Here is a 27,486-nt window from a genome sequence, read left to right on the forward strand (position 1 = left end):
CTCAATAAATTCTGAGTAAATTAACAAATATGGGGACAGAGGATGGCTGGATGGATGTGTGATCTGTGGCACCATTATCTTCTTAGGTTTACAACAACGGAGAGTAGGAAAATTTGAGGTTTATGTCAAATTCACTGTATCCTCAAAAAGGTGCTTCGAGTCATTCAGTCTGAATGAATAAGATACAAATAAACATTCTGCAGAAAAACTCTTACTTTGGGAAAAAGTAATTAATGAGAATTGATGATTGGGATGAGAGCGAGTAGCTCCTACCTTTTCACCTTGGCTACCTTTCGGTCCTGGAAGTCCCAGTTCACCTTTTTCTCCCTGTAGCAAAAGATAAAGTTAGAACATGTTAGAACTCAAACTGAGTTTAATTCCTGCCTGTTCCAGGTAACAGCAATATGACCTTGGGTGAAATGCACGTCTTCCCCCCTCTGAACTGCCCTTGCCTTATAAAATGGTCACAGTAAAGCCTAACACAAGGGGTTGTCCTGATAGTTAAGGGTGAAGCACCCAGTTCTCTGCACCAGAAGACCTGGCAGGTGATGCCCCCCACACTCATGTTCCCATCAATTCCATCAGAAGATACTCTACCCTTTCAAAGGACGCTCAAAGCCTTTGTTTCAGCTGATGGGCTAAGACATCTGCTGCTCCTTCTGTTTCTGCTCCATGGACACTGGGATAATACCTCTTCACCCCAGCTAAAGCCACTGCCTCCCTGTGGGACTAAAACTCCAGAGGGGGCTATTTCCCATGGGCACAGGTGGGGTGGTTTTGGTGGGAAGAAGCTGTACCACTTACCTGGTCTCCTTTCTCTCCCCTCATGCCCGGGAATCCTGGAGCACCTGGGAGACCTGCCTCTCCCTGTGAAAACAAAATGGCAGCTTCCGTTCATTAAGAATGATTATGGATGGTCTCCTATGGGCCAGACCTGGAGCAGGTGCTTTTCCCAGTTTCCCTGGAATGTGGCTTAGCAGAAGCTATGTGGAAAGCAAAGCAATGGAGAAACGTGAATTCTAGAGAATGCGCTCATTGGGGCGTGACCTCAAAGCAATTGAAAAGATGAACTCTCAAGAATGTGCTCAAAGGTGTGCCACCTTTCCCACCTCAGCTCTTTCCTTCTCTGGGAACCTTTGTTTCCACCTCTTGATGTCTAACTCCTACTTGTCTCAGTCACGATGTCACCTTCTTACCACTTTTCCTGACATTCCCCAAATCTGAGTGAGGAGCCCTCTCCTACTCCCCCGCCCCCACTCGCATACTACCACTCACTGCACCTGTTCAATTGCTGTTCAATGACCAGTTCACCTTGGTTCATGGTTAAACCCCTAGTGCCCAACACAGCAGCTGATATACAGTAGACACTGCTGATCATTGACTGAGTAAATGAATGCAGGGAATGAATATGGTGAGTTCTCCCAGAAGACAACTGATGTAAGGCCTAGTTTATAATCATGAATGAACAAACTGAATGACTGAATGAAGTATGAACAAACAGACCTTCTCTCCAGGTCGGCCTGCCAGGCCCTGTTCCCCAACTTCACCCTGGAAATAGAATAACGGACACGCCATTATTTCTCACTCATATCTGCAGGGATGGCTGTTGTTCCCCAGCCTACCCACGTATTCACGGCATGGTCACAGGCACAGGTCACAGGCTGTGAAAACCAAGGTGCTTCGAATTTCTGCAGAAGGGGTTGCACGCTCCCTCATATTGTCTTTTGATTCCGCCAAAGGAAACTGCTTCTGGAATGACCACGACTGCATTTAACTCAGGTAGAATTCATTTTTCCCAAATCAAAATGTTTATAATTCAAAACAATAAGAAGCCTGAATCTACGACGCCTAGACCCAGCCCAGCTCCCATCCTTGCTATACTTCTGGGGACGACAGACCCCATGCTGGTTCTAATGATGAAAGGGGAGGTTGCTACCGAACTTGTCCAAGCTGGCTGGTTCTTCCGAGGTTGTTGGTCAAACTTTTTTGGTAAGCACAGGCAGCCTGCTGTGATTGGAGGCCAGTAAGGGCCTTATTTCCCCTTTCCCAGGTGGCTTGTTACGATAAAGGCAAGCCTTGGCTGAAAGTCTGTTAAACATCCACACTTACAGTGGAAAGTAAGCCCCCAAACATGCATGCACCGGCCCTCATAGCTTGGATGAAGTTTTGTGCTCAGCCATTAGGTTCCCGGACTAGCATTTGTGCTCAGGTTGAAGTACGGGGACACAGGACCAAAGAGGCTCATCCCCTCATCCCATTAAGCACTTGTGCTTACCAGGCCCTTATAAATCTGATACAAAGAGGTGTGTGATGGTGGTGGGGAGGGGCTACAATTTCTAATCAACTGTGTGCCCTGGAAATCACTGACTTCTTTAACGACAGTTTATTTCTAACATCCATGATGCCATTTAGTGAAAACTGTGGTGTAGATTTCCATGAGGAAATGTGGTTTTCTGATGAGTGGATGGACTTATGAGTGAATGAAGGAACGAATGAATGAGTGAAGGAAGGAAGGATGGAAGGAAGGAAACAAGGAGCAGGTGGTACCCATGCACGTAGGGTTTTCCCCACAGCTATGCCGCACTCAAAGGGCAGTGAAGGCCAGTACCATCACCACCTCTCAGAGAAGAAGGCAAAGGACGTCTCCAAAGGTGCTGTTTAGCGTAAGCTCCCATGTTACCCTGCAGCCCTGGCGTCACAGCGGGAACTGGCGTCTGGAGTCAGGATGTATTGAAATTCTAGACGCGCTCCACTGCTCCCATCAATTACCAATGTTTACAAGCACAATTAGTCAAAATTGCCCCAACCGGAATCCTGCGAATACTTGTCACTCAAATTGTCACTTAGAATCTTCTCAGATGGCAACAAATTTGCAGCAGGAATTGCCTCTTCCATGCTGAGAAAGGAGAAGGTACTGAGCTCACTTAGAGTGAGTGTGTCAAGGCCGCCTGACGCACACCCTGGGATCTGTGCAGTGAAGTTAAACACACTGTGAGGGGAGAACTCAGGTCTTCCGTGAATTCTGAGGCATCCAGTCATTCTGCAGCCAGCTCTGTCCCCTAAGTGGATGCTCGTAAATCTGCCATCTGTGGCTGATCCATGTCCTCTTGGAAAACAATGCTTATCTTCACTTGGTGCTTTGATAAACTAAAGTAACATGGCTCCAAGCCAGGTCTTCTCTGGGGCCATGGAATATATTATAGAAGAACATTGTAACTGCAGAAATTGATATTTTTGAACTTTTCAGAGAGATGTTTTAAACATCAGCACTAAAATCATACAAAAGCATGTTACTGTGAGATGCAGCTATAGACTTCTCTGGCTGATTACTTCAGCCATTGGTGATTATCGGAAATTTTAAACACATATATAGAAACACTAGGGAAACCTCCTAGAGCTTCTAATTTCGTCCCAGTACTTCTCACGATCAGTCACCTTCATCTGCAGAACGGTGTACAGGAAACCCAGTGGAAATAGATTATTTCTGAAAGTTACTGAATAGAATCTTGAAATCTGTGCAGTATAATCCCAGCAGCATTTGCGAATTCTTGAATTTGAGAGAACACAACTATAAAGTATGGTTGACTCCATGAAACCCGTGGAGTCAAGCCTGGAAAAGAACAGCAAACGCATGCAAATGTGCTAAGACCTTTCCAGACACTGACAGAACTTCAACCAACCAATCAAATACTAAGAGTTTGGCTGGTTGCTTTTAAGACCACTGGATTCACCCACATACAACCACCACCTCAGGATACACATAGATAAAACTCAGCAAATTATGTATTACTACATTTTTTTTTTTTTTTTTTGTATTACTACATTTCAGTGATTCGGGGTCATTATAAATATTTTTAAAAACACGTAAACATATGAAGAACTTTCTCTATTTGTAAGAGACAACTGGACTTAGTGCTGCATTGATGGAGAGGGTGAGGGCCTAGTTTTAGAATCTGAAATCCAGGAAATGGGAAGTTCCACAGTGACTCTTTTTCACAGTCCAAGACAAAATGCTTGGGAATGCTTTATTTCACAGGTAAGACCACTGGAGTTATCTCTGAGACAGACAGCTCGGGTGACACTTAATCTCTGCTTTTTCTGCCCCTTTCCTCACCTGGTCTTCCAAAGAATGATCGCTTTGTGAAAAAGTGAAGCACCAGGAAACATAAGGGCTCAAGGATTTTCCCATCCGCACTTTCACTGGTCAGCAAAGTGATTTCTCAGGGGTACCGTTCCAGAGGGGTCTGTATCCCCTAACTTGGTTGAGTCCAGGTCACTCCTATGATCTTGCTGAGTTCATTAATTCATTCCCATCCAGTAAGCCTTACTAAGTACCTACTAAGTACCTGACTCTGGGCTGTAGTAGAAGATGCTCAGATGGCTAAGACCTGGTCATTGCCCTCCAATAAAAACCCATTGCTGTTGAGTCAATTCCAACTCATAGCCACCCCATAAGGTACAGTAGAGTTGACCCATAAGGTTTCCCTCAGATGCCCATAACCAAGTAGAGTGGGGAGCTCCACTGTGGGCAGAGGAGGGGAGGTGTGGTACCTGCCATGCCATGTTCCTTGTGGCCACAGTCTCCATAGGCGCACACACACACACACACACACACACACACACACTCACACACTCGGCGCAGTCCTCTCTCTTCTGTGCTCACTGCATTCTGAACCCAGAGCCAAGTTGAGAAACTGAGCTAAAGGCCTCAAGGCAACATAAGACAGCACAGTCCACCAGGAAGGCCTTGCCATGGGGCAGCCATTCCTGGACCGGAGCTTGAGCACAGGGTGACAATTATCAAAACATAGCCCATGGGTGTCTCTACACTCACAGGAGTGTCCTGTCCAAACCCCCACTAAGTAGTCTCTGCCTTCCCCTTCAGACCTGCTTGTCACACTCTTCCACCCTCTCTGTGCCCAAGAAGGCTGATCCACACAGATGGCGTCAGCTGGGCTTCCTTGCCTTCTAGCCTCCTGCAGGGCTCAGCACTGGGGAGCATTGGAGAGGATCGATGCTCAGGAAGACAGCAGTGGATCTGTCCCCGTTGTCCCCTGCCACCCTGGCCAAGAGTAGACAGTGGCTATCTTCTCCCCAAGGCCACAGCTGTTGTTGGGGGGCCCTCACCTCCAGCTACAGGTCTACTGGCTTCTAGGAACCTACTCCCTCCCCTTGCTCTTCTCCCCTGGGGGTGGTCCTGGCTCTGTTGTTGCCATCCTTGTCAGGCATCCCCATGCCCGGTGGATTCCTGGAACCCTGCTCACACCCTTTTTATGGTCCCATTTGTTTCCTGCCAGTCCTGCCTGATACAGACGCAGTGAGCTGAGGTACACACACACAACCTCCGAACACACCGTCTGGGTCAACCAATGTAGTGCGGAAGGGAGCGAAGCCCATACCCGGAGGCCAGGTTTTCCAGGTAGACCATCTTCTCCTCTTTCTCCTAGTTCACCCTGTAAGGAGCACAAGGTAAAGTTAATAGGCTGGGTTTAACCATACTTAGCACTAGTTACAAAAGGAAGGTAACTACTTGCCCATAGGTGGATTTGAACTCCTTTAGTTCCATGCGATTGCTTAACCAGCTCATAAAACCAGTTGCCATCAGTCAGCTCTGACTCACGGCAATCCCACGTGTGTCAAGCAGAGCTGGGCTCCGTCGAGTTTTCTGTGGCTGGGATTTTTTGGAAGTAGATCGCCAGACCTTTCTCCCAAGGCACTTCTGGGAGGACTCGAACCTCCAACCTTCTGGTTAGCAGTCAAACTCATTCATCAAACCAACACATACCACCACTTAAATCCCGTATTAGACAACTTTGTCTTTGTTTTTTTTTTTAAATAAAAGCATAAATGAGTATAAATGGTGCTATTCTCTTAATGAGAGGTTTGGAATAAAGGAGACGTTGCATTAAGTGTCTTGAGAAAACAAAATACTTGATCAGCCATTATCCTTGAGAGATAAGAAAGAAGGGTGGAGAATATTTGCACAAAATGTCTGTAAATTCACATGTATTCTGCATTTTGTCATCAAGAAAGTTGAGCTTCTAAGTCTGCTCATTGAAAAGGATGTCGAGTTTTCCCATAATAATCACAAGCTGCCTTTAAGAGTTGCCTTTGAAGGACTTTGACATGCATACTTGAGGCTACATATGTTTACCATGAAAGAACACGCTTCATCTGTCAAAATATTTGTCATAGAGATTTATAATTGTTCATTTGAAGTTATAAACCGTGCAGGTCAGAGGTTGAATTTGCTTCCCAACTTTATGGTATTTAACCTCTTTTACCTTAGTTTTTTTTTTTTTTACCTTAGTGTCTCTACTGTAAGGAACCCCACCAGAATTTTTGTTTTTTAATTGGAAGTCTCTTATCAAGTTAGTAAGAGTATTTGAAAGTTTTCTTGCTAATAAAATAAATGCATGTTCTCTAACGGATGCATTTTAAAGCCCAAGTCTTCTAAATTCTACCCAGTTTTCTAAATGGAGATAAAGGCTCTCCCATGTCTGACCTTGTAAATCCAAATGTTTTCAACCAAGTCCTGATCCAGGGCCCAGGGAGTCATATTAAAATAAAATTTAAAATGTATTTCAAAATTCACCAGCAATCAAGAATCTCTTTTGCATCTGTTCCAAATACAGGTCGACCCTGAGCCTACCCACCTTAGGTCCTGGCAGGCCTCGCACTCCGTTCAGCCCATCCTTTCCAGGTGGCCCCTGTGCCAATGGGAAAAAACAAACAAAAACAGAAGGCGCACTGAAGGAAGCATTGCATTAAACTGTCTCAAGCCAGGAGTTGCTTGTGCAGCTGGGACTGAGAGTCACAGACCTCCTCGCCTTTGTTGGATACGGTCTCTCCAGACGGGCTGTGGGCTCTGTAGACCATGACTTCCTTACACAGAAATAATGCCCCCCGGTCAGCGTCCTGTTTCCAGGGGCCTGGACACGTGTGGTGGGTGAGAGGGGGGTGCCGTCTGCTGAATCTGCTTCTAATGGCTCAATTTCTACCCCAGCTTTGGAGAGACCCCCAGAGAACACAATCAACGTCACTCTCGCTCTCTCCCTCCTTAACCTCTTTGTCGTTTTTTATTTCTTTTCTCACTGCTACCTCCTCATTTTCCTTGAAAAATGCAATTGGCATGTTTTGACATTATTCTATTCTGTCTTTAATTTCTACAGACAACAATGTTGTTGTCAATTCCGACTCATGACATCCCCAGGTGTGCAGAGCCCACTAGGGTTTTCAAAGCTGTGACCTTTCTGAAGCAGGTCCCCAGGCCTGTCTTCTAAGGCACCTCTGGATGGGTTTGAACTGCCAACCCTTCAGCCAGTAGTCAGGCATTTAACTATCCGTGCCACCCAGGGGGAAACCCTGGTGGCATAGTGGTTAGGTGCTATGGCTGCTAACCAAAGGGTCAGCAGTTCAAATCCGCCAGGCGCTCCTTGGAAACCCTATGGGGCAGTTCTACTCTGTCCTATAGGGTCTCTATGAGTCGGAATCGACTCGATGGCACTGGGTATGGTATGTATGCCACCCAGGGACCCCAACGTCAACAATAAGGTGGTCCGTATCGTATTTCCCAATGCAGGGGGCTTCCTCCATCCCCACCCTTGTGAGGTGACAAGGACAGGAGCTAGTACAGCTGTTCTGTAGGGATGAGGCAATGGCTCTGAGAACTAAGTGACTTACTCAAGGCCACAGTGCCAGGAATGCAGACCCTCAAGGCTTAAACCAGGGCCCTGGCTCCATCCCCAGGGCTCCTCCACTATACGCATTTGCTTGACTGTGCAACTGACCAGGAGCTCCAGGCTTGTAGCAGCTCACCTGACAGTGTACATCTCAACACTGAATTTATATCAGCTGCCCTGGTGGTGCAGTGTTTAAGGGCTCAGCTGTGGCACAGTGTTTAAGGGCTCAGCTGTTAAGCAAAAGGTTGGCAGTCTGAATCTACCAGCTGCTCCTTGGAAACTCTATGGGGCAATTCTACTCTGTCCTATAGGGTCGCTATGAGTCAGAATCAACTGGACTGCAATGGGTTTTTTTTGTTTGTCTTTTTAGCCCTTTGGCATGGTTTCCCAGAGCTAAACAGAGCTCAGAACTCTGGAAATCCAGCAATCGCTGATCCCTGTCCCAAGTTCCTCTCCCTGCCACCACCACACGTGGTCCTCTTACAAGGGGGAGAACTGCTGTGTGCTGCACAACCTGCTTTCACTTGCCTTACTCTGCTTCCACTGCCAGAATCCTCTATCGGAGCTGGGGGTGGCTCAGGCACCCCCTAGTGGTGGCCTGCACAACCAAGGGCTGGTGGTATGGGACTTCCCTTGGGGGTCGACCTTGAGGTTGATCAGTTACTTGGTCACTTGGTACCAGAATGTGCATAGTTCACACCTGTTCCTCTGCCCTGAAGCAAAGCAGCAAAGGCATGCATCTGACCTTAACTGGGGGGCTGAGCTCCACCCTCAGGAGGTTTAAAAAAAAGAAAAAAAGAAAGCTCCCTGGACCCCCAGGGTCTTCTGAGTATGGACGCGAGGAAAGGCCATCACGGCAGTAACAGGTAGGGCTTGCCACATCCCGGGCCATTTCCCACATCTCCACGTCCATCCCATTTGTCACCCTGTGTGTCCCTTCAGAAAGCGAAGGACCTCAGTACTAGGTACAACGGACTATTACTCAGCTGTAAAGAGAAATGAAGTCCTGACGTATGCTGTGCAACATGGATGAATCTTGAAAATATGCTGAATGAAATGAGTCAGTCACAAAAGGACAAATACCGTATGACCTCTCTTATGTGAGATAAGCAAATGTACACAGAAACCAAAGATTATTAGTGGTTACCACGGGTGCCGGCTGGGGGTGGCGGTGGTGGGAGCGTTTCTGCTTAGGAGGCTCCGAGTTTACACTAACGGAGTGGAATAGCGAGGGAAAGACAGGGAGGGGCTGTGTGACCTGAAGAGTGGAATCAGTGTTACTGAGTTGTGCGTGTAGAAACTAGAGTTGGCCAATGTTTTGTTGTTGATATTTGCACCACAATTAAAAAAAAAAAAAAAGAAAATGGGAGAGGGAAAGACAACAGAAAATGGGAAATGGGAAATGAAAAGCGAAGGACTTTGGGTAGTGAGAGCAGGGCAGAGGCCTGGGGACAGTGCCCCTTCTACATCTGGGCCAGGATTTGTGGAGGCCCTGGTGGCCAGCCGGAGGGCCCGGCCACTCCAGACACAGGTCTGGTGGCCAGCTGGAGGGCCCGGCCACTCCTGACACAGGTCTGGTGGCCAGCTGGAGGGCTTGGCCACTCCTGACACAGGTACAGGGTCAGAGGGAAGGGGTCACATAGAAGAGGCTCCAGGACACTCACCACTTGCCCTGGATGCCCAGGTTTTCCTGGGAAGCCGATCTCACCAGGTAAGCCCTGAAAAGGAAACCAACCGCAAGGGAAGCTTAGCGTGATCTCATGCAGAGTAAGATCTGCCCTCACAGCCCCTTTCCCAGATGGGTGCAGGTTGTGACAAGGGCACCCAGGTGTAGACCTTGGGACATTTAGCCATCCTCTGCAGCCACTGAGAGGTGGAGCTGTTGCCCCTCTAACGCTGGTCTGTTCTTCAGCCCTGCATCATCTGCATTAATTCCTACCTGGTAGGATCAGCTCACTCTGCCCTCTGCTGGGTCTTCCCCGCCCACTGGGCAAGTGTGTCCCAGGACCCATCCCACTGGGCAGGCATGGTTTCTGGCCCCAGTCACTGTGCAGGTTTGGTCTCTAGCTCCATCCACTGAGTGGGCTTGGTCTCTGGCCCCACCAACTGGGCAGGTATGGTTTCTGGCCCCAGCCACTATGCAGGTTTGCTCTCAAGCTCCATCCACTGGGCAGGCTTGGTCTCTGGACCCACTTACTGGACAGGTGTGGTCTCTGGCCCCGCCTACTGGGTAAGCATGATCTCTGGCCTCGCCCCACTGCCCCTGCATCCTGAGAGTGGAAGGAGGACATGTTGACAACACCCTGGTCCTCTGTTTTGCCTCCAAGCCAAATCCCAAACTACTAAGAGCCACCCCAATGGGCAGCCCCAGGCCAGCCCCCAGCACGTCTCAGACACAGCCAGCCTGGGTGCCACACCAGTTCAACAATGCGTCTGATCTAAGGGGCTCAAAGGTCTGGAGCCCTGAGGGCTTGGGGTGTCTGCAGGGGCGATCCTCCTTATGCATGCCTTAGCACAGATCTCGGACAAAGAAAAAACAGGTGGCAGTACACGGAGTTGTCCCTGGCTCCCTCAGGCCATGAAACCACCACCTCCGTGCCCTCATGAGAGAAAATCAACTCGTCTTACCGGGGGGCCTCCGGGCCCTGGGGGTCCTGGGACACCAGGCGGTCCTGGAGGACCCTGCAGAGAAAGGGTTTGGAGTGGGTTACCAAAATGCACAGGCCAGCCCCCTGGTAACAGCTGCCCTGTGGGGGGGGTGGGGGTGGGGGTGGAGGGAAGGGGACACAACGAGGGGGTGGGACTTCAGCTTTATTCTCAATGCCTTATTTTTTAAGAACAAAAGCAAAAATTAAAAAAAAAAATCTGAAGTAAAAATTTCAAAATGTTAACGTTTGCTCTATTTTGATGATAGGTATAGCTGTCTGTTGTATTATCTAAAAATTTAAAATTCCTATGTATGTACCTGAAACCCTGGTGGCGCAGTAGTTAAGAGCTACAGCTGCTAACCAGAAGGTCAGCAGTTGGAATCCGCCAGGTGCTCCCTGGAAACAGTACAGGACAGCTCTTCTCTGTCCTATAGGGTCACTATGAGTTGGAGTCAACCTGACGGCAGTGGGTGGGTTTATGTATGTACCTAAGGAGCCCTGGTGGCACAGTGGTTAAGCACCCAGCTGCTTAACCCACCAGCTGCTCCAAGGGAGAAAGATGTGGCAGTCTGCTTCCATAAAGATTACAGCCTTGGAAACCCTATGGGGCAGTCCTACTCTGCCCTATAGAATCACTGTGAGTTGGAATCAACTGCACACACACACACAAATCCAAATCCATTGCCATCGAGTCTATTCCAACTCATGGCAACCCTGCAGGTCAGAGCAGAACTGCCCCATAAGGTTTCCAAGGAGCAGCCAGTGGATTTGAATGGCCAAGCTTTTGGTTAGCAGACACAGCTCTTAACCACTGTGCCACTGGGATTCCACAGCAATTTCTTTTTTTTTTTTTAAATAATGTGTGTACATACTGATTCCCGGGTGGCACAAATGGTTTGTACTTGACTACTAACCTAAAGGTTGGTGGTTCAAACCCACCCAGTGGCACCACGGAAGAAAGGTCTGGCATTCTGCTTCCGTAAAGATTACAGCCAAGAAAACCCCATAGAGCAGTTCTACTCTGTAACACCCGGCGGTTGCCATGAGTCAGATTCGACTCGACGGCAACAGGTCTGGATTTTTTTTCAATGTGTATAAATACAGGTATACACACACACACACACACACACGCAGTGGGCTGACCACAGACAAAGACCTACTACAGCAGTGGTCCCCAAACATGAGTCCTGGACCACAGCCTGCTGTGGGAGTCAGAACCACTTGGGGTGAATGACAGTAAGATTCCTGGGTGTCCAGTCCCAGAGCTTCTGACGCTGTAGGTCTGGAGTCAGCCAGGTATCTGTGCTGGAAAAAGCTCTCTGGACAATCCTTACAGAGACCAGTCTTGACCACCACTCACCAGGCGCAGATGCACACATCCCATCAATCACTCATTCCCTATGCCTTTATTATGGCCAGGAGCAGAAGTAGGTGCTGTGAGTGAACAGATATAGAGGAACGAGCTTCTAACTTCAAGGAGCCCTCTGTCTTGATTGAGGGTTGGGGTGGGGGAGAGACACACATATACAGATTATGATATCATAAAATGATAATCGCTCCAATAAACCCATCAGAAGGAACCCTGGTGGCACAATGGTTAAGTGCTCAGCTGCTAACTAAAAGGTTGGCAGTTCAAACCCGCCAGCTGCTCTGAAGGCGAAAAGACCTGGAGATCTACTCCTATAAAGATTACAGCCAAGAAAACCCTGTGGGGCAGCTCTACTCTGTCACACGGGGTCACTATGAGTCAGAATCAACTCAACGGCACTCAACAACGGCAACAACCTATCAGCAGAGAATACCCTGTACCTGGAGAGAGGAGGGTGAAGGGGTCAGGAAGTCCCCTGAATCCGGCAGAGGGCAGTAAGACAGGTGGGACCATGTGCATAAAGGCCAGGGGTATCACAGGTATTATGTTTTGGGACAGGGCAGAAGCGGGGATGGCCAAGACCCCGGAGGGCTAGAGTGCCAGGGAAGGACATGGGGCTTTACTGTGAAGCTCTCGGGAGCAGCTCGAGGGGCCTAAGAAGACATATGCTGGTCACGTGCGTCTCAGAAAAGGCAGCAGCAGTCTGGAGGAAGACAGGAGGAGAGACGGGTGGACGCTGGGTCACAAGTCCGGGGTCTGTTGCTGTCACACAACAGGACTAGGGAGAGAGGGAGAGACTTATCGTTCTCAATACTTATAGTTCCAATTAGTCCCCTGCCCAGGGATCTTCTCATCTTTACCCCACCCGGCTACCCCACAACTCAAGAACCTTCTGTGTCTATTCTACATTCTGCTCTGGTGAGTAGCATCTGGGTCTTAAAAGCTTGCGAGTAGTCATCTAAAATACTCCACTGGTCTCACACCATTAGGAGCAAGGGAGAATGAAGAAAACTGAAGACACAAAGGAAAAACTAGTCCAGAGGACTAATGGACCATGACTGCCACAGCCTCCACCAGAATGAGTCCAATACAACTAGATGGTAGCCAGCTCCCACCACCGACTGCTCTGACAGGGATCACAATATAGGGTCCTGGACAGAGCTAGAGAAAAATGTAGAACAAGGTTCTAAATCACAAAAAAAGACTAGGCTTACTGGCCTGACAGAGGCTGGAGAAACTCCAAGAGTATGGCCCCCAGACACCTTTTTAGCTCAGTAATGAAGTCACTCCTGAGGTTCGCCCTTCAGCCAAAGATTAGAAAGGCCCATAAAACAAAACGAGAGTAAAGGGGTGCACCAGCCCAGGGGCAAGGACGGGAAGGCAGGAGGGGACAGGAAAACTGGTAATAGGGAACCCAAAGTCGAGAAGGGAGATCATGGGGTTGGTAACCAATGTCATGAAACAATGTGTGTACTAATTGTTTAATAAAAAGCTAGTTTGTTCTATAAACATTCATCTAAGGTACAAAAAAAAAAAAAAAAACTTCAGTGGCTCCCATTTTCTAACGGATAATGGTCTTTTTCCATCACGGCTTTTCACGTTCTTCCAGGCTCCCTACCACCCTCCCTCCACTTCTGTCTGTCAAGGGACGCACACAATTTCTAGGAGGCGAACCTCTGTACCTGTGCTGTCTCCGGTCAGTCCTGGATGTGCCCCCTCGGTGCCCCCCCACCCCCCACCCCTCCCAGTCACCACTGAAGAAATCAAAAGTCCCTGCCAGATGAATGTTCCTCCAGTTCCCCAGGTGGAATTGGTCACCGCCTCCTCTGTGTTCAAGCCCAGCGTACTGTGCCTCATCTGACCCATGTGCCCGTGAGGGAGAGGCCCTTCTTGTTCCCCTGGCATCTCGCACTGCGACTGACCAATACCAGGCTTGGCACAGAGCCCAAAAACCCAGTGCCAGCACTTAGAAAACACCAGAAGGTCCACCGAACTGAATGAAAGGAGCTGAGATTTGCATTTAGAGAGAACAAAGCCACATTGCCACTAGAGGGCGATATAGACTAAAAAATGATAGAGGTTGGAGCAGCAGTAAACTGTCCCCTTGGCTCCCACTGGAGGCACACACAAGTAAAGACACCCAGAAAGGGAACATAGAGAAGGGCTTTTTGGTGGTGTAGTGGTTAAGAGCTATGGTTGCTAACCAGAAGGTTGGCAGTTCAAATCCACTAGGCGCTCCTTGGAAACTTTGGGGGAGTTCTACTCTGTCCTATAAGGTCGCTATGAGTCAGAATTGACCCTATACAATGGGTTTGGTTTTTGTTTTTGGCACCTAGTTTCAAGGAGCCCTGGCGACCCAGTGGTTAAGTGCTTGGCTGTTAACCAAAAGGTTGGCGATTCGAACCTACCAGCCACTCCATGGGAGAAAGATATGGCAGTCTGCTTCCCTGATGATTAACCCATTGCCGTCAAGTGGATTCCAACTCATAGCAACTCAACAGAACTACATAGAACCACCCCATAGGGTTTCTAAGGAGTGACTGGTGCATTCGAACTGCCAACCTTTTGGTTAGTAGCCGTGGCTCTTAACCACTGTACCACCAGGTCCCCCCTAATAATTACAGCTTTGGAAACCCTATGGGGTGGTTCTACTGTATCCTATAGGGTCACTTTTAGTCAGGATCCACTGCAAAGGGTGTCGTTTTAGTTTAGTTTCCTTTGTAGCTTACTCCTGGTGAGTCTTGGGGATAGTGTCTACCCACGCTGGAGGTATTTGCTTGGAGCTGGAGCAGCTGAGGGACCAGGCAGAGCTATTGGAGGACAGGGCAGGTACTAACCCAGGGTCCTTCCAATGGATCATCCTTAAATATCAGGATGGGGGAGAGACAGTGATGGAAGTACAGCCTCACTCCATTGTTGCCTCTGCTCTGCTGCCTCCCCTCTCCCGCCCGCAGGCTGCAAACACCCTGGAGGTACCCTGACGGGAACCGCCATCTTCGAGGACCTCACACACCCCCAGCCCCCCAGAGCTTCTCCGAGGACCTCCCACCACATATAGCACTGTCTTTGATAACTACTGGGGAAAATTTCATTTCCTCTTGTCCTTCCAATTCCAGCTATGCTGATGGCCCCAGTAAAGTTCTGTGCTTGTCATAGTTGATTTGTGTCTCCCAAAAAGATGTGTTGAAGTCCTAGCCCTTATACCTGTGACTCTGACCTTCTTTTTTCAATCTTGGCAACTATTCTGAGAATGAAAAACAAAAAAGCTGTGCAAACCAAATCAAGCACATCCGTGGACAGCTGAGGTTTGTGGTCTGCTAATCTCTAAAACAGGCAGGTTCTCAGCAGGCGCGGCCAGGCAATGCCATTCAGAAGGGGACACTTGGGGAAGACAGGGAAGGGGCTCGTGGAACACTGTGCAGCTGGGTTTATGCCGGTGCAGTGGGAAGCCCCAGGTCCAATTCATCCAACCCCTGTGTAACGTTCCATGGCAAACATACCTTAGAGCTAGAGGGAGAGAGGAGACAGAGGGCTGGAGCAGGGCTTCAGGGGGGTAATGATGGTTTGGACTGGGGTTTTAGAAGTGAAGAGAGTGAGAGCTCGTCTGATTGTGGATATATTAGGAAGGAGAAGCTGGCAGGATTTAAGATTGGGTGTGTGGAGTGAAGGAAAGAAAAGGTCTCAGACGGCATCTATGGTTGGCCCTGAACAACTGGAGACAGGATGTTGCCATTTACTGCGCCAGGAGACACAGGGAGGGGCCCACAGGGAGAGTGGGGTGGGGCAACGCGACATTTTTGGCAATGTTACACGTCTGATGCCTGTGAGGCCCCCACGTGGAGCTGAATCTGCTTTTACCATGAATCTGTGGTCATGCATCTGAGAGAAGTTGAGTCAGCATGTATTAGAGTTTCCTCCAGCAACATGCAGTGCCATCTTGGGCACAAGGCAGGTCTGTCTCCCAGAAGGGGAGGACTACAGTGTATAGAGGGAGAGACCACTGCAGCTTAGAGACCATGGAACACAGCCTTTTACCGCATAGACAAGAAGCTGAGCCCACGATGGGGAAATGAGGCCCAGACAGTGGAGCTGATCACATACATGGCCTTCCTTCCCCTGACTCCATTTCCAGTTCTTTCTACAGGAAACCAAACCATCTCAAATACCCAGTGTCGAACCCTGAATGGCATACACAGGGACACTGTAGGATCCTACCAGAGCATCAACTTCTTCCAGGACTGGAGGTGTGAATTCAAGGCTCGTGTGAGGGTCAGCTAATTTCTTCCAGAGATCCATGAGGGCAGGCACTATGGTTGCTTTGCACGTTGTGGAGCCCCCAGCCCTCAGCCCAGGGTCTGGCACATAGTCTGCCCTCAACAGGTGACTGTTGACTCCTAAAGCGTCACCTTAAGGAAGACCTGTCCCTTCATTTTCTCATGGACCAAGAAATGGGTGGGCAGGAGTTAATGCACCTTTGATCTTCAAAAGATTTCTGACAAGGAGTAAAATTTCCTATCCGCTATCCTAACATATCAAAGATTATAAACAGTTGTCGTTGTTAGATGCTGTCATGGATTGAATTATGTCCCCCCAAAAATGTGTATATCAACTTGGTTAGGCCACGATTCCCAGTATTGTATGGTTGTCCTCCATTTTGTGACTGTAATTCTATGTTGAGAGGATGAGTGGGATTTTAACACCACCCTCACTCAGGTCACCTCCCTGATCCAAGATAAAGAGAGTTTCCCTGGGTGTGGCCTGCACCTTTTATCTCTCAATAGATAAAAGGAATGGGAAGCAAGCAGAGAGTTGGGGGACCTCATACAACCAAGAAAGCAGCACCAGGAGCAGAGTACATCCTTTGGACCTGGGGTCCCTGCATCTGAGAAGCTCCTTGACTATGGGAAGATTGAGGACAAGGAACTTCCTCCAGAGCCAACAGAGAGAGAAAGCCTTCCCTTGGGGCTGATGCCTTGAATTTGGACTTGTAACCTACCAGACTTTGAGAAAATAAATTTCTCTTTGTTAAAGCCATCCATTTGTGGTATTTCTGTTATGGCAGCACTATATAACTAAGACAGATGCCATCAAGTTGGTTCCAACTCATAGTGACCCTATGCACTACAGAACAAAACACTGCCAGGTCCTGAGCCATGCTCACAATCGTCATTATGCTTGAGCCCATTGTTGTAGCCCTTTATCAATCCATCTCGCTGAGGGTCTTCCTCTTTTCCGCTGACCCTCTACTTTACCAAGCATGATGGCCTTCTCCAGGGACAGATCCCTCCTGACAACATGTCCAAAGTATGTAAGATGCAGTCTCGCCATTCTTGCTTCTAAGGAGCATTCTGGTTGTACCTCCAAGACAGATTTGTTCATTCTTTTGGCAGTCCATGGTATATTCAATATTCTTCACCAACACCGCAATTCAAAGGCATCAATTCTTCTTCAGTCTTCCTTATTCTTTGTCTAGCTTTCACATGCATATGATGCCGTTGAAAATACCACGGCTTGGGTCAGGCACATTTTAGTCTTCAAGGTGACATCTTTGCTTTTCAAAACTTTAAAGAGGTCCTTTGCAGCAGATTTGCCCAATGCAATGCGTCTTTTGATTTCTTCACTGCTGCTTCCCTGGGTGTTGATTGTGGACCCAAGTAAAATGAAATCCTTGACAACTTCACTCTTGTCTCCATTTATCAGGATATGGCTTATTGGTCCAGTTGTGAGGATTTTTGTTTTCTTTATGTTGAGGTGCAATCCATACTGAAGGATGTGGTCTATGATCTTCATTAGTAAGTGCTTCAAGTCCTCCTCACTTTCAGCAAGTAAGGTTGTATCATCTGCATAATGCAGGTTGTTAATGAATCTTCCTCCAAACCTGATGCCCCCTTCTTTTTCATATAGTCCAGCTTCTCAGATTATTTGCTCAGCATACAGATTGAATAGGTATGGTGAAAGGATACAACCCTGACACACACCTTTCCTGACTTTAAACCAATCAGTATCCCCTTGTTCTGTCCGAACAACTGCCTCTTGATCTATGTAAAGATTCCTCGTGAGCACAATTAAGTGTTCTGGAATTCCTATTCTTCACAATGTTATCCATAATTTGTTATGATCCACACAGTCAAATGCCTTTGCATAGTCAATAAAACACAGGTGAACATCCTTCTGGTATTCTCTGCTTTCAGCCAGGATCCATCTGACATCAGCAATGATATCCCTGGTTCCACGTCCTCTTGTGAATCACGCCAGAATTTCTGGCAGTTCCATTTCAATATACTGCTACTGCCACTTTTGAATGATCTTCAGCAGAATTTTGCTTATGTATGATATTATTTGACAATTTCCGCATTTGGTTGGATCATCTTTCTTGGGGATAGGCATAAATATGGATCTCTTCCTGTCAGTTGGCTAGGTGGCTGTCTTCCAAATTTCTTGGCGTAGACAAGTGAGCACTTCCAGCTCTGCATCCGTTTGTTGAAACATCTCAGTTGATATTCCGTCAATTCCGGGAGCCTTGTTTTTCGCCAATCCCTTCAGTGCAGCTTGGACTTCTTCCTTCAGTACCATCATTAGCATCAGAATTGGAGGATGGTATGTTACCTCCTGAAATGGTTGAACGTTGACTAATTCTTTTTGGTACAGTGACTCTGTATATTCCTTCCATCTTGTTTTGATGCTTCCCATGTCATTTAATATTTTCCCCACAGAATCTTTCACTACTGCAGCTCAAGCCTTGAATTTCTTCTTCAGTTCTTTCAGCTTGAGAAATGTCGAGCATGTTCTTCCCTTCTGGTTTTCTATCTCCAGCTCTTTGCGCATGTCATCATAATACTTTACTTTGTCTTCCTGGGCTGCCCTTTGAAATTTCCTGTTCAGTTCTTTTTACTTCACCATTAGCTGCTCCACATTCAAGAGCAAGTTTCAGAGTCTCTTTTGACACCCTTTTTGGTCTTTCTTTCCTGTCCTGTTAACGACCTCTTGCTTTCCTCATGTATGATGTCCTTGATGTCATTCCACAACTCATCTGGTCTTTGGTCATTAGTGTTCAACGCATCAAAACTATCCTTGAGATGGTCTCTAAATTCAGGTGGGATATACCCAAGGTTGTACTTTGGCTCTCCTGGGCTTGTTCTAATTTTCTTCAGTTTCAACTTGAACTTGCATATAAGCAATTGATGGTCTGTTCACAGTCAGCCCTTGGCCTTGTTCTAACTGATGATATTGAGCTTTTCCATCATCTTTTTCCACCAATGTAGTCGATTTGATTCCTGTGTATTCCATCTGGTGAGGTCTATATGTATAGTTGCCATTTATGTTGGTGAAAATAGGTATTTGCAATGAAGAAGCCGTTGGTCTTACAAAATTCAGTCTCGCTATCTCCAGCATCATTTCTATCACCAAGGCCATATTTTCCAACCACTGATCCTTCTTCTTTGTTTCCAACTTTCACATTCTAATCAGCAGATATTATCAGTGCATCCTTGTTGCATGCTCGATCAGTTTCAGACTGCAGAAGCTGATGAAAATCTTCAATTTCTTTATCTTTGCCCTTAGTGGTTAGTGTGTAAATTTGAATACCAGTCATCTTAACTGGTTTTCCTTGTAGGCAAATGGATACCATTCTATCACTAACAGCACGGTACTTCAGGATAGATCTTGAAATGTTCTTTTTGATGGTGAGTGCAATGCCATTCCTCTTCAAGCTGTCATTCCCAGCATAGTAGGCCACATGATTATGTGATTCAAAATGGCCAATACCAGTCCACTTCAGCTCACTAATGCTTAGCAAATTGATGTTTATGCATTCCATTAATTTTTGAAGATTTCCAATTTTCCTGGATTCATACTTGGTACATTCCATGTTCTGATTACTAATGGATGTTTGCAGCTGTTTCTTCTCATTTTGAGTGGTACCACATCAGCAAATGAAGGTCCTGAAAGCTTGACTCCATCCACATCATTAAGGTCGACTCTACTTTGAGGAGGCAGCTCTTCCCCAGTCGTCTTTTGAGTGCCTTCCAACCTGGGGACTCATCTTCCAGCACTGTATCAGACAATGTTCCACTGCTATTCATAAGGTTTTCACTGGCTAATTCTTTTCAGAGGTAGACTGTGGGGTCCTTCTTCCTAGTCTGTCTTAGTCTGGGAGCTCAGATGAAGCCATCTGGCACGGGTGACTCTGCTGGTGTTTGAGTACCTGTGGCATAGCTTCCTGCATCAGAGCAACACACAAACCCCCATGGAGCAACAAACTGACAGATACATGTGGGGATTATAAACTAAAAAGCTATATTTTTAAACAAAATCTATTTTTGTATTGATATCTTTATTAGTGGTAGTAATGGTGGCATAAGGAGATTTAAAAAAAAAATAGGGCTTTGGTTTAGGATGTTTGGGCCAAACCCTGGAGTCTCCGGGTTGCATAAACATTAAGTGCTCAGCTTCTAACCATAAAATTAGAGCTTCCAGTCTACGCAGAGGCACCTAGGAAGACAGATCTAGTGATCTTCTGAAAAATCAACCACTGAAAACTTTATGGAGCACAGTTCTATTCTGACACACATGGAGTCGCCATGAGTTGGGGTCAATTCAATGGCAACTAGTTTGGTTTGGTTTTGGGGCTAAATCTTCAGCGGCCTCATACTACCTGGATTGACTTAGGCAAGCGACTTCACCTCTCATCACCTTTGTCTTGTCAACTGTAACAAAAGGGCTGGGGGCCCCCTCCCTCATTTCCTCATAGCATGGATTAAAGAAGGTGTGTGAGTTAGCCCAGTATGTAGGAGGTTTTCCCGAATGTTATTTCACTTTCTTCTCTTTCACCATTAGTAAAATTTTCTAAATAACAAATCAATCTAATTATTAATGAGAGTGACAAATTAGCCAGTAGATGTAAATGTTAACAAAATATATGCCTATTTTAATTATTACTAATGAAAACAACTAAGTAATGACTCTACTTATTAATTAACAAATTAGTCTAATTATTCTTAATGAAACGCCATTCAATCCCTCTAATAGCATGGTGACTAAGTAGTTTTTAACAGGCTTAGTAGTTACAATGATGATGCATAAATAACCAATTAATCCAATTATTGTTAATGAAGGGATGGTGGTGATTGTTCATAATAACCACCTAGTTCCAGTTGGAGTGGCTTTATGAAGCTGGGTGGAATCAGGTGCAGGAGAGTTCCTGGTATCCATCAGCGCAGCACTCACGTGCTCTAGACCACTTGGAGGCATTTGCTGTGTTGGGATTTGTTCACCATCAGCAAGTCCTCTCCTGAGGTTGTGAATCTTTGGGGTTCACCATCATGACTACCCATCTCAGGGTGTCTCTGTGGAGAGGCCCTGGCCCCAAAGCCCACTCAGCCCTCTCTCTTGGCCAGCCCCTTCTCCTGGCCGTGGTCTCACCTCCTCCAAAGGACTTCTGTCCCCAAGCGTGCCACCACGTAGCCATGCCTTTGCATAAACACTTGGCCAGAACAGACACAGATTTCCACTTTTCTTGAAAATCCCCTGGGATAGAGAAACCACCATGCACTACATCATGGATGTGCATATTTGTTATAAAAACGTCTGGCAGAAAAGTAACCCGTCTTGAAGGAGGGCTGTCAAAAGCGTGGCATAGTGGGTGTTGTACAGGCTCCCGACACTCTTAAGACTGCAATGCCAGCTTGTCCAATTACACACGACGCTAATTACACCCTCTGAGCATCAGTTTCCTGAGAGTTTAGATGGAGATAAGCAGACTTCCCTTCCACGGTGGTTATGAAGAATAAACACAATTATACATGAGCACTAATGACAGTATTTGACAAATGCAGAAACTAAAGCCACACATTTCCCTGATCCCTTCTCTCCACCTGCCCCATCAGGAGGGGCCAACGACTCAGGGACATTCTTTTCAATGCTCTGTAGGTAGACAGGTAGGAATCTGGTCATCAACATGAGACTTGCTACCTGATGGTTTATTTAATCAGAGCAAGCAGTGTTGCTGTGGAAGAGACCATAAAGGTGGTCGTTACCTGCGGCCCCAGCAGCCCAGGAGTTCCAGGAGGGCCCGTCTCACCTTTCTTCCCCTGAGTGCAAAAGAAAAGCCATAATTAGCATGCAGACAGTCATTGCCCAGAGCCACTTTAATGAGGGTCTCCTGGAAAACATGGGTCTTTATCTCTCACACACCCTGATTAGCGGATCATCCCTCCAGAAGGCTATACAGAAGCAGTGTGAGTGGGGAAAGGGCTTGGACTGCATCCCAGCTCTCCACTTAGATGTTTTTGGCAACACTCAGCGTACAATTCAAAAGGTACAGAGAGGTCTACCTGAGAAAAATCTCCTTCTCATCCTGCCTTCAGCTCCTTTCCTAGGAGGCAATTAATCCTACCAGATGTTGGTTAATCTTTCCAGGGATGTTCTAGGCATAGGCAAACATTACACACACACACACACACACACACGTGCACACACGCCAATACACATACATGCATGCACACACACACCACGTGCACACACACCACACACATGCCTGAACATACACTATGCACACACGCACGTGCACACACCCATACCACCCATACACACATGCTGAACACACATGCAGGCACACACACCACGTGCACACACCCACACCACACACACGCACATATGTCTGAACACACACCACACACATATGTCTGAACACACACCACACACACATGCATACACATGCACACCACACACATATGCCCACATATGTACCACATGTGCACACACATGCAGGCACACACACCATGTGCACACACCCACACCACACACATACATACACATGCACACCACATACACACGCACACATGTGTACCACATGTGCACACACCGCATGCACACACACACCGTGTGCACACACCCACATCACACACCACATACATCCATGTATGCACACCACACACATACACACATATGTACCACATGTGCACACACTGCATGCACACACACGCCATGTGCACACACCCACATCACACACACACACATGCATGCACACACACCACTCACACTCTCTCCTGACCCTCCTTTATTTTTCTTTACAAACTATATAATACGATCAATCTTTTTGTCACTTAACAACTTATCTTGAATGAACCCTGTATCAGTACTTGGAGAGGTGCTCCGATCTGGTTCACAGCTACCTGCGTTTCCCCCACAAGGATGAACTGTCATTCATTAAATAGCCCCCAGCCGATGGGCATGTCGGACGTGTCCACTCTCCTGCTGTTGGACTCTGTACTCAGCGGTAAGCCTGGGAGCCGTCTGCTCATTTAACCTCTGAGTTTAGCTCCTTAAACGGAGATGGGGTAGGGCATGTGCTAGTTTCCTATGTGCAATGAAAAACTCTTTGCCATTGAGTTGATTCTGACTTATAGCGACCCAATAGGACAGCGTAGAACTGCCCCATAGGGTTTCCAAGGAGCGGCTGGTGGATTGGAACTGCCGACCTTTGGTTAGCAGCCAAACTTTTAACCACTGTGCCACCGGCTCCATGTGTGCAACACATAGCACATATTATATAACAGGAGTTATCTGGATGGAAAGGTACAGGCCTCTTTTGTTTTCTTCTGTAAGTATTCTTGATTAACTAAAAGCACTGCAAACAGAATTAAAAGTAAAACAAGAATGTGAAGAGTATCCCATTCCTACAGTGCCTATGTGGTGGCACACCCTCTTCTGGGCTCTTCCCATGTTTTCTTTATTTCATTCACCCTACAGGTAAATTAAATAAACCAAGCATTCTCCATCCCGTTGGCAGGTGTGAACACCGAGCTCCAGAGTCATGTTAACATCTTCTATGCTGCACACCTAGCAAGTGGGAGCCAGGACAGGGCCCCAGGTCACCACGGCCCTGAACCCGACTTTGATGCTTACTTCTCAAGGCTCTGGAGATAAGTAAAAGGGATAAATTCTACAAATCCAAAATTTCTAAATTTTACAAGATAGCTCTAAAAGTGTCATTAGATTATAGAGATTCAACAATGTCAGCTCCCTGGCTCATTCAGCCAGCCTTTGCTCCTGGTTAACTCTTCTTGCCCGCATTGGCTCCCTTACTCCCACCTTACACCCACACACAAGACCATTTGCTTACCTTGGACTCCACCCCCCCACTGTTTCCCTTGATCTTCATCTCCATCGCTCCCTTCCTCCCTTCCTTCCTCATTCATGAGCGCTTAATATATGCTGAGCCCAGAAAACAGTCTTTGTGTTCCCTCCTTTGCCAACTTGCCAAAAGTACCCCTTTCTGAGCCCATTGCTGTACTCTCCTGCCCCCACTTCAAGAAACCAGATTCACCTTCCACACATAACCCTCCAGGAGACTTTGCAGGATCTTGTGCGTGCTGCTTTATCAGGGGCAGATGGGCTTTAGGGCTACACAGCAGAGAAGTTTTGTTGAGCTCAGGGGGGAATGTTCTTTAAGGAACTTTAAGTCCTAAAACCCCAAGGATCTCACAAGCTAGACTTAGCCTGGTGAAGTCGAAAGCAGAAGTCAGAGCTCTGCCTTTCTCTTCTTACTCGTCCATCCACTCTACCTTGGGTTGAGTGAATTCATTCACTGCCTTGACCCTACTATGTGCCAGACACTAGGGATGATGTAGTGTCCCCCCAAAATGTGTGTCAACTTGGCTAGGCTATGATTCCCACTATTGTGTGGTTGTCCTCCATTTTGTGATCTGATGTGATTATCCCATAGTTGTAAGCCCTAAGATGTACGATATTAATGAGCTAGGATTAGAGGCAGATATGTTAATGAGGCAGGATTCATTCTACAGAATTGGGCTATATTTTGAGTCAATTTCTTTTGAGATATAAGAGAAGTGAGCAGAGAGGAGTGGGACCTCACGCCACCAAGAAAGAAGTACTGGGAATAGAGCACATCCTTTGGGCCCAGTGTCCCTGTGCTGAGAAGGTCCTAGACCCAGGAGAAGACTGATGACAAGGACCTTCCCCAAGAGCTGACAGGCAGAGAAAGCCTTCCCCTGGAACTGACTCCCTGAATTTGAATATCTAGCCTCCTGGGCTGTAAGAGGATAAATTTCTGTTTGTTAAAGCCATCTACTTGTGGCATTTCTGTTACAGCAGCCCTAGATAACTAAGACAAAGGATGCACTCTATTCCCAATACTTCTTTCTTGGTGGCATGAGGTCCCATTCCTCTCTGCTCACTTCTCTTATATCTCAAAAGAGATTAACTCAAAATATAGCCCAATTCTGTAGAATGAATCCTGCCTCATTAACATATCTGCCTGGTTGGTTGGTTTGGATCCACAAGGTTCTTATTAGTATTATTCCCCTCCTCCTAAGCTCTGGAGCACATCAGTCTGGAGTGTACAAAGAAGCTTCAGTCAGAATGAGTTTCCTGACACTTGCCAGGTACAATTCACAATGTGGTCTCAGATCCCATCTGCAGTGAGCCAAGTCTTAGAGGTTTTCGGTCTCTGCATCTACCCAATCCTGCTCTGAATAATACAAACACCAGGAGCTGATCATAAGAGAGGTAAGATGGCCAGCTAGTCTTCCTTGGGGAATGGAAATGAGACATCTTCAATTTTCTATCTAGACAGACACCTCTCCACTTGCTTCCAGGTTTTTTGGCAGAGAGTCACTGGTTATTTACAAGATGAATAATCTGTCGTCCCTCAAGGTCAGCGGGATGGCGTAGTGAATAATGATGAGAATCCAGACACAAAATTATCCAAAGAGCTTTGATAACAGTAGTCTGGAATGGGAGATCGGGACACTCTACGGCTGTTAGGAAAGGACCAGAGAGAAAAGGAGCCACACGGAGGTCTGGGCTGTGATTAAGCGGAATTGCTAATCACAGTGATAATGTGATTGGAGGAGGCAGCATCAGTCTCCCTCTCCCAGGTGTTCTGAGCACCTTTTGAGAGAGGCTGTGAGGTCTCAGTAGCTCCCTGTATCCTCTGCTGGCTTGGGATCTTATGTAATGATGTTCCTAATACTGGGGGACATGAGCACCTAAGATGGCAATGGAATTTATAAGAGCCACAGTGAGCTTCCACACCACCAGAGAGGTTCCATAAACTGATCTGGAATTGGAGATGTATGGGCAGGTGGGAGAGGTGGGATGGGAAAGAGAGAAATGCAAACAATTGTATCTATGGTTGCCCTGAGTCAATTTTGACTCATAGCAACTCTATAAGACAAAGTAGAACTGCCCCATAGCGTTCCAAGGCTGTACTCTTTATGGAAGCAGGTTGTCACATATTCCTCCCGTGGAGTGGCTGGTGAGTTCGAACTGCTGACCTTCTAGTTAACAGCCAAGTCTTAACCACTGCACCACCAGGGCTAGAGAAGGCAAACTCCTAAAGCATTAGGTTTCAGTGAAGAGGAAAAAAAGCAAGATGGTGGCAGGAGGCCAAAGAAGAAACACGTCACAAATTTGTGATCACAGTAGTGTCATAAGGCTGCTTCCCCCATTCAAAAAAAAAAAAAAAAAGGCACAATATGCATGAATCATCCAGGAAGGAGCACCACTCAGAGAATATTAGGAAAACATCTCTCTAGTCAGCTCGAGTGTCTGCCTTCACATATTCCCCACCCCTGGCTTCCTAAGCTGCCCACGAGGCTTCTCAGAGCCTTCTTTCCTTCTTGAGGCCACCCCCACAGGGGCCCACCCTGCTCTGGTGTCCAGTCTCTTCCCTCCAGACCCTGCAGAGCTAAACTGTGCAGGCAGGTTACCCTTCCCAGAAGATCACAGGAGCTCTGCCCTCCTTCCTTTCCACCTCAAACATGGTCAGAGACTCCTCATTATCTCAAAGACATCATGTCTGGGTTGTGTGCTTGGAGATTGTCAGGCCCTGTGGTTCTAACCCACCTTTTCAGCTTAGTGCCAGTGTCTATCCTCCCATCCCCTCATCCAGTCCAGTGGGCTCCTGTACTTGACCCCAAACATCCCTTAGGGCATCTGTCCTCTGAGACCGTCCTCACGGCTCCCTCGGTCTTTAACAGTCCTTCTCCATCTCAGCTTTTCAAAGTCACATCTTTCATGACACCCCAGCAATAAGAACAAAAACATAGCCCCAGTTTCAACCCAAGATCTAATGAGTCAGGATTTCCAGGGGTCAGGCACAAAAGCCTAAGTAAATGGTGACGAGAACTTGGCCACTCTGTGCAATTAGAGGGTTTCTCTGTGTTCTTTCCCCAACCCCTTACCTCTACAACACTGTAAGGAAAAGAAAGAATTCTAAGTCTAAGGCAGATGGAGAAAGGCAAACCTTTTAACTTGCTGAGTCTTAGTTTCCGCATATGGAAAATGATAATCATCACAATTATCTCCAAAGGTAGTAGTGGGAGAAATATTTCAATATTTGAGGAAATGACTTAGAAAGCATAATAAAGCTCACTCAAATATTAATGAGAATGAGGAGGAAGATGACAAAATGAATAAAAAATGATAATATCAGCATTATGATTCCTCTGAGTCCCTGTAGTGGGTGATATACTATGTGCCAAACAGGTCTGGTTTCAAAACCGCAAATCTGCTGTTCAATAGCTCTGTGAATTTGTAAGTGACTTCATCTATTAAAAGCTAAAGGTAATAATAACCTCTACATAGCTCCCAGCAGTATCATGAAGATTAAATGAGATGTGATTCCCACGAAGTGCTTAGCACAGGATATGACATTAGGAAATGTGCAATAGTGGTGACGGTGGAGGTGATGGAGGTGATGGTGGTGATGGTGGTGGTGAGGATATGATGGTGGCAGAGGCGGTGGTGATGATAATGAGAATAG

General features: G+C 46.9%; 1 protein-coding gene across 1 annotated transcript in view; it reads right to left on the reverse strand.

Moving 5' to 3' along the window:
* The window catches only part of COL22A1 (collagen type XXII alpha 1 chain), a 301,234-nt gene that overhangs the window by 125,534 nt on the left and 148,214 nt on the right, over nt 1–27,486 (reverse strand). Inside the window, exons 23-30 of the mRNA XM_064268112.1 lie at nt 21,734–21,787; nt 10,311–10,364; nt 9,347–9,400; nt 6,657–6,710; nt 5,400–5,453; nt 1,504–1,548; nt 805–867; nt 274–327 (exon numbers count right to left, since the gene is read on the reverse strand). Coding sequence (XP_064124182.1) covers nt 274–327; nt 805–867; nt 1,504–1,548; nt 5,400–5,453; nt 6,657–6,710; nt 9,347–9,400; nt 10,311–10,364; nt 21,734–21,787 — 432 coding nt within the window. The remainder of the gene's footprint in view (nt 1–273; nt 328–804; nt 868–1,503; nt 1,549–5,399; nt 5,454–6,656; nt 6,711–9,346; nt 9,401–10,310; nt 10,365–21,733; nt 21,788–27,486) is intronic.

The sequence above is a fragment of the Loxodonta africana genome, chromosome 14 (assembly GCF_030014295.1).
Source record: "Loxodonta africana isolate mLoxAfr1 chromosome 14, mLoxAfr1.hap2, whole genome shotgun sequence".
Classification (NCBI taxonomy): domain Eukaryota; kingdom Metazoa; phylum Chordata; class Mammalia; order Proboscidea; family Elephantidae; genus Loxodonta; species Loxodonta africana.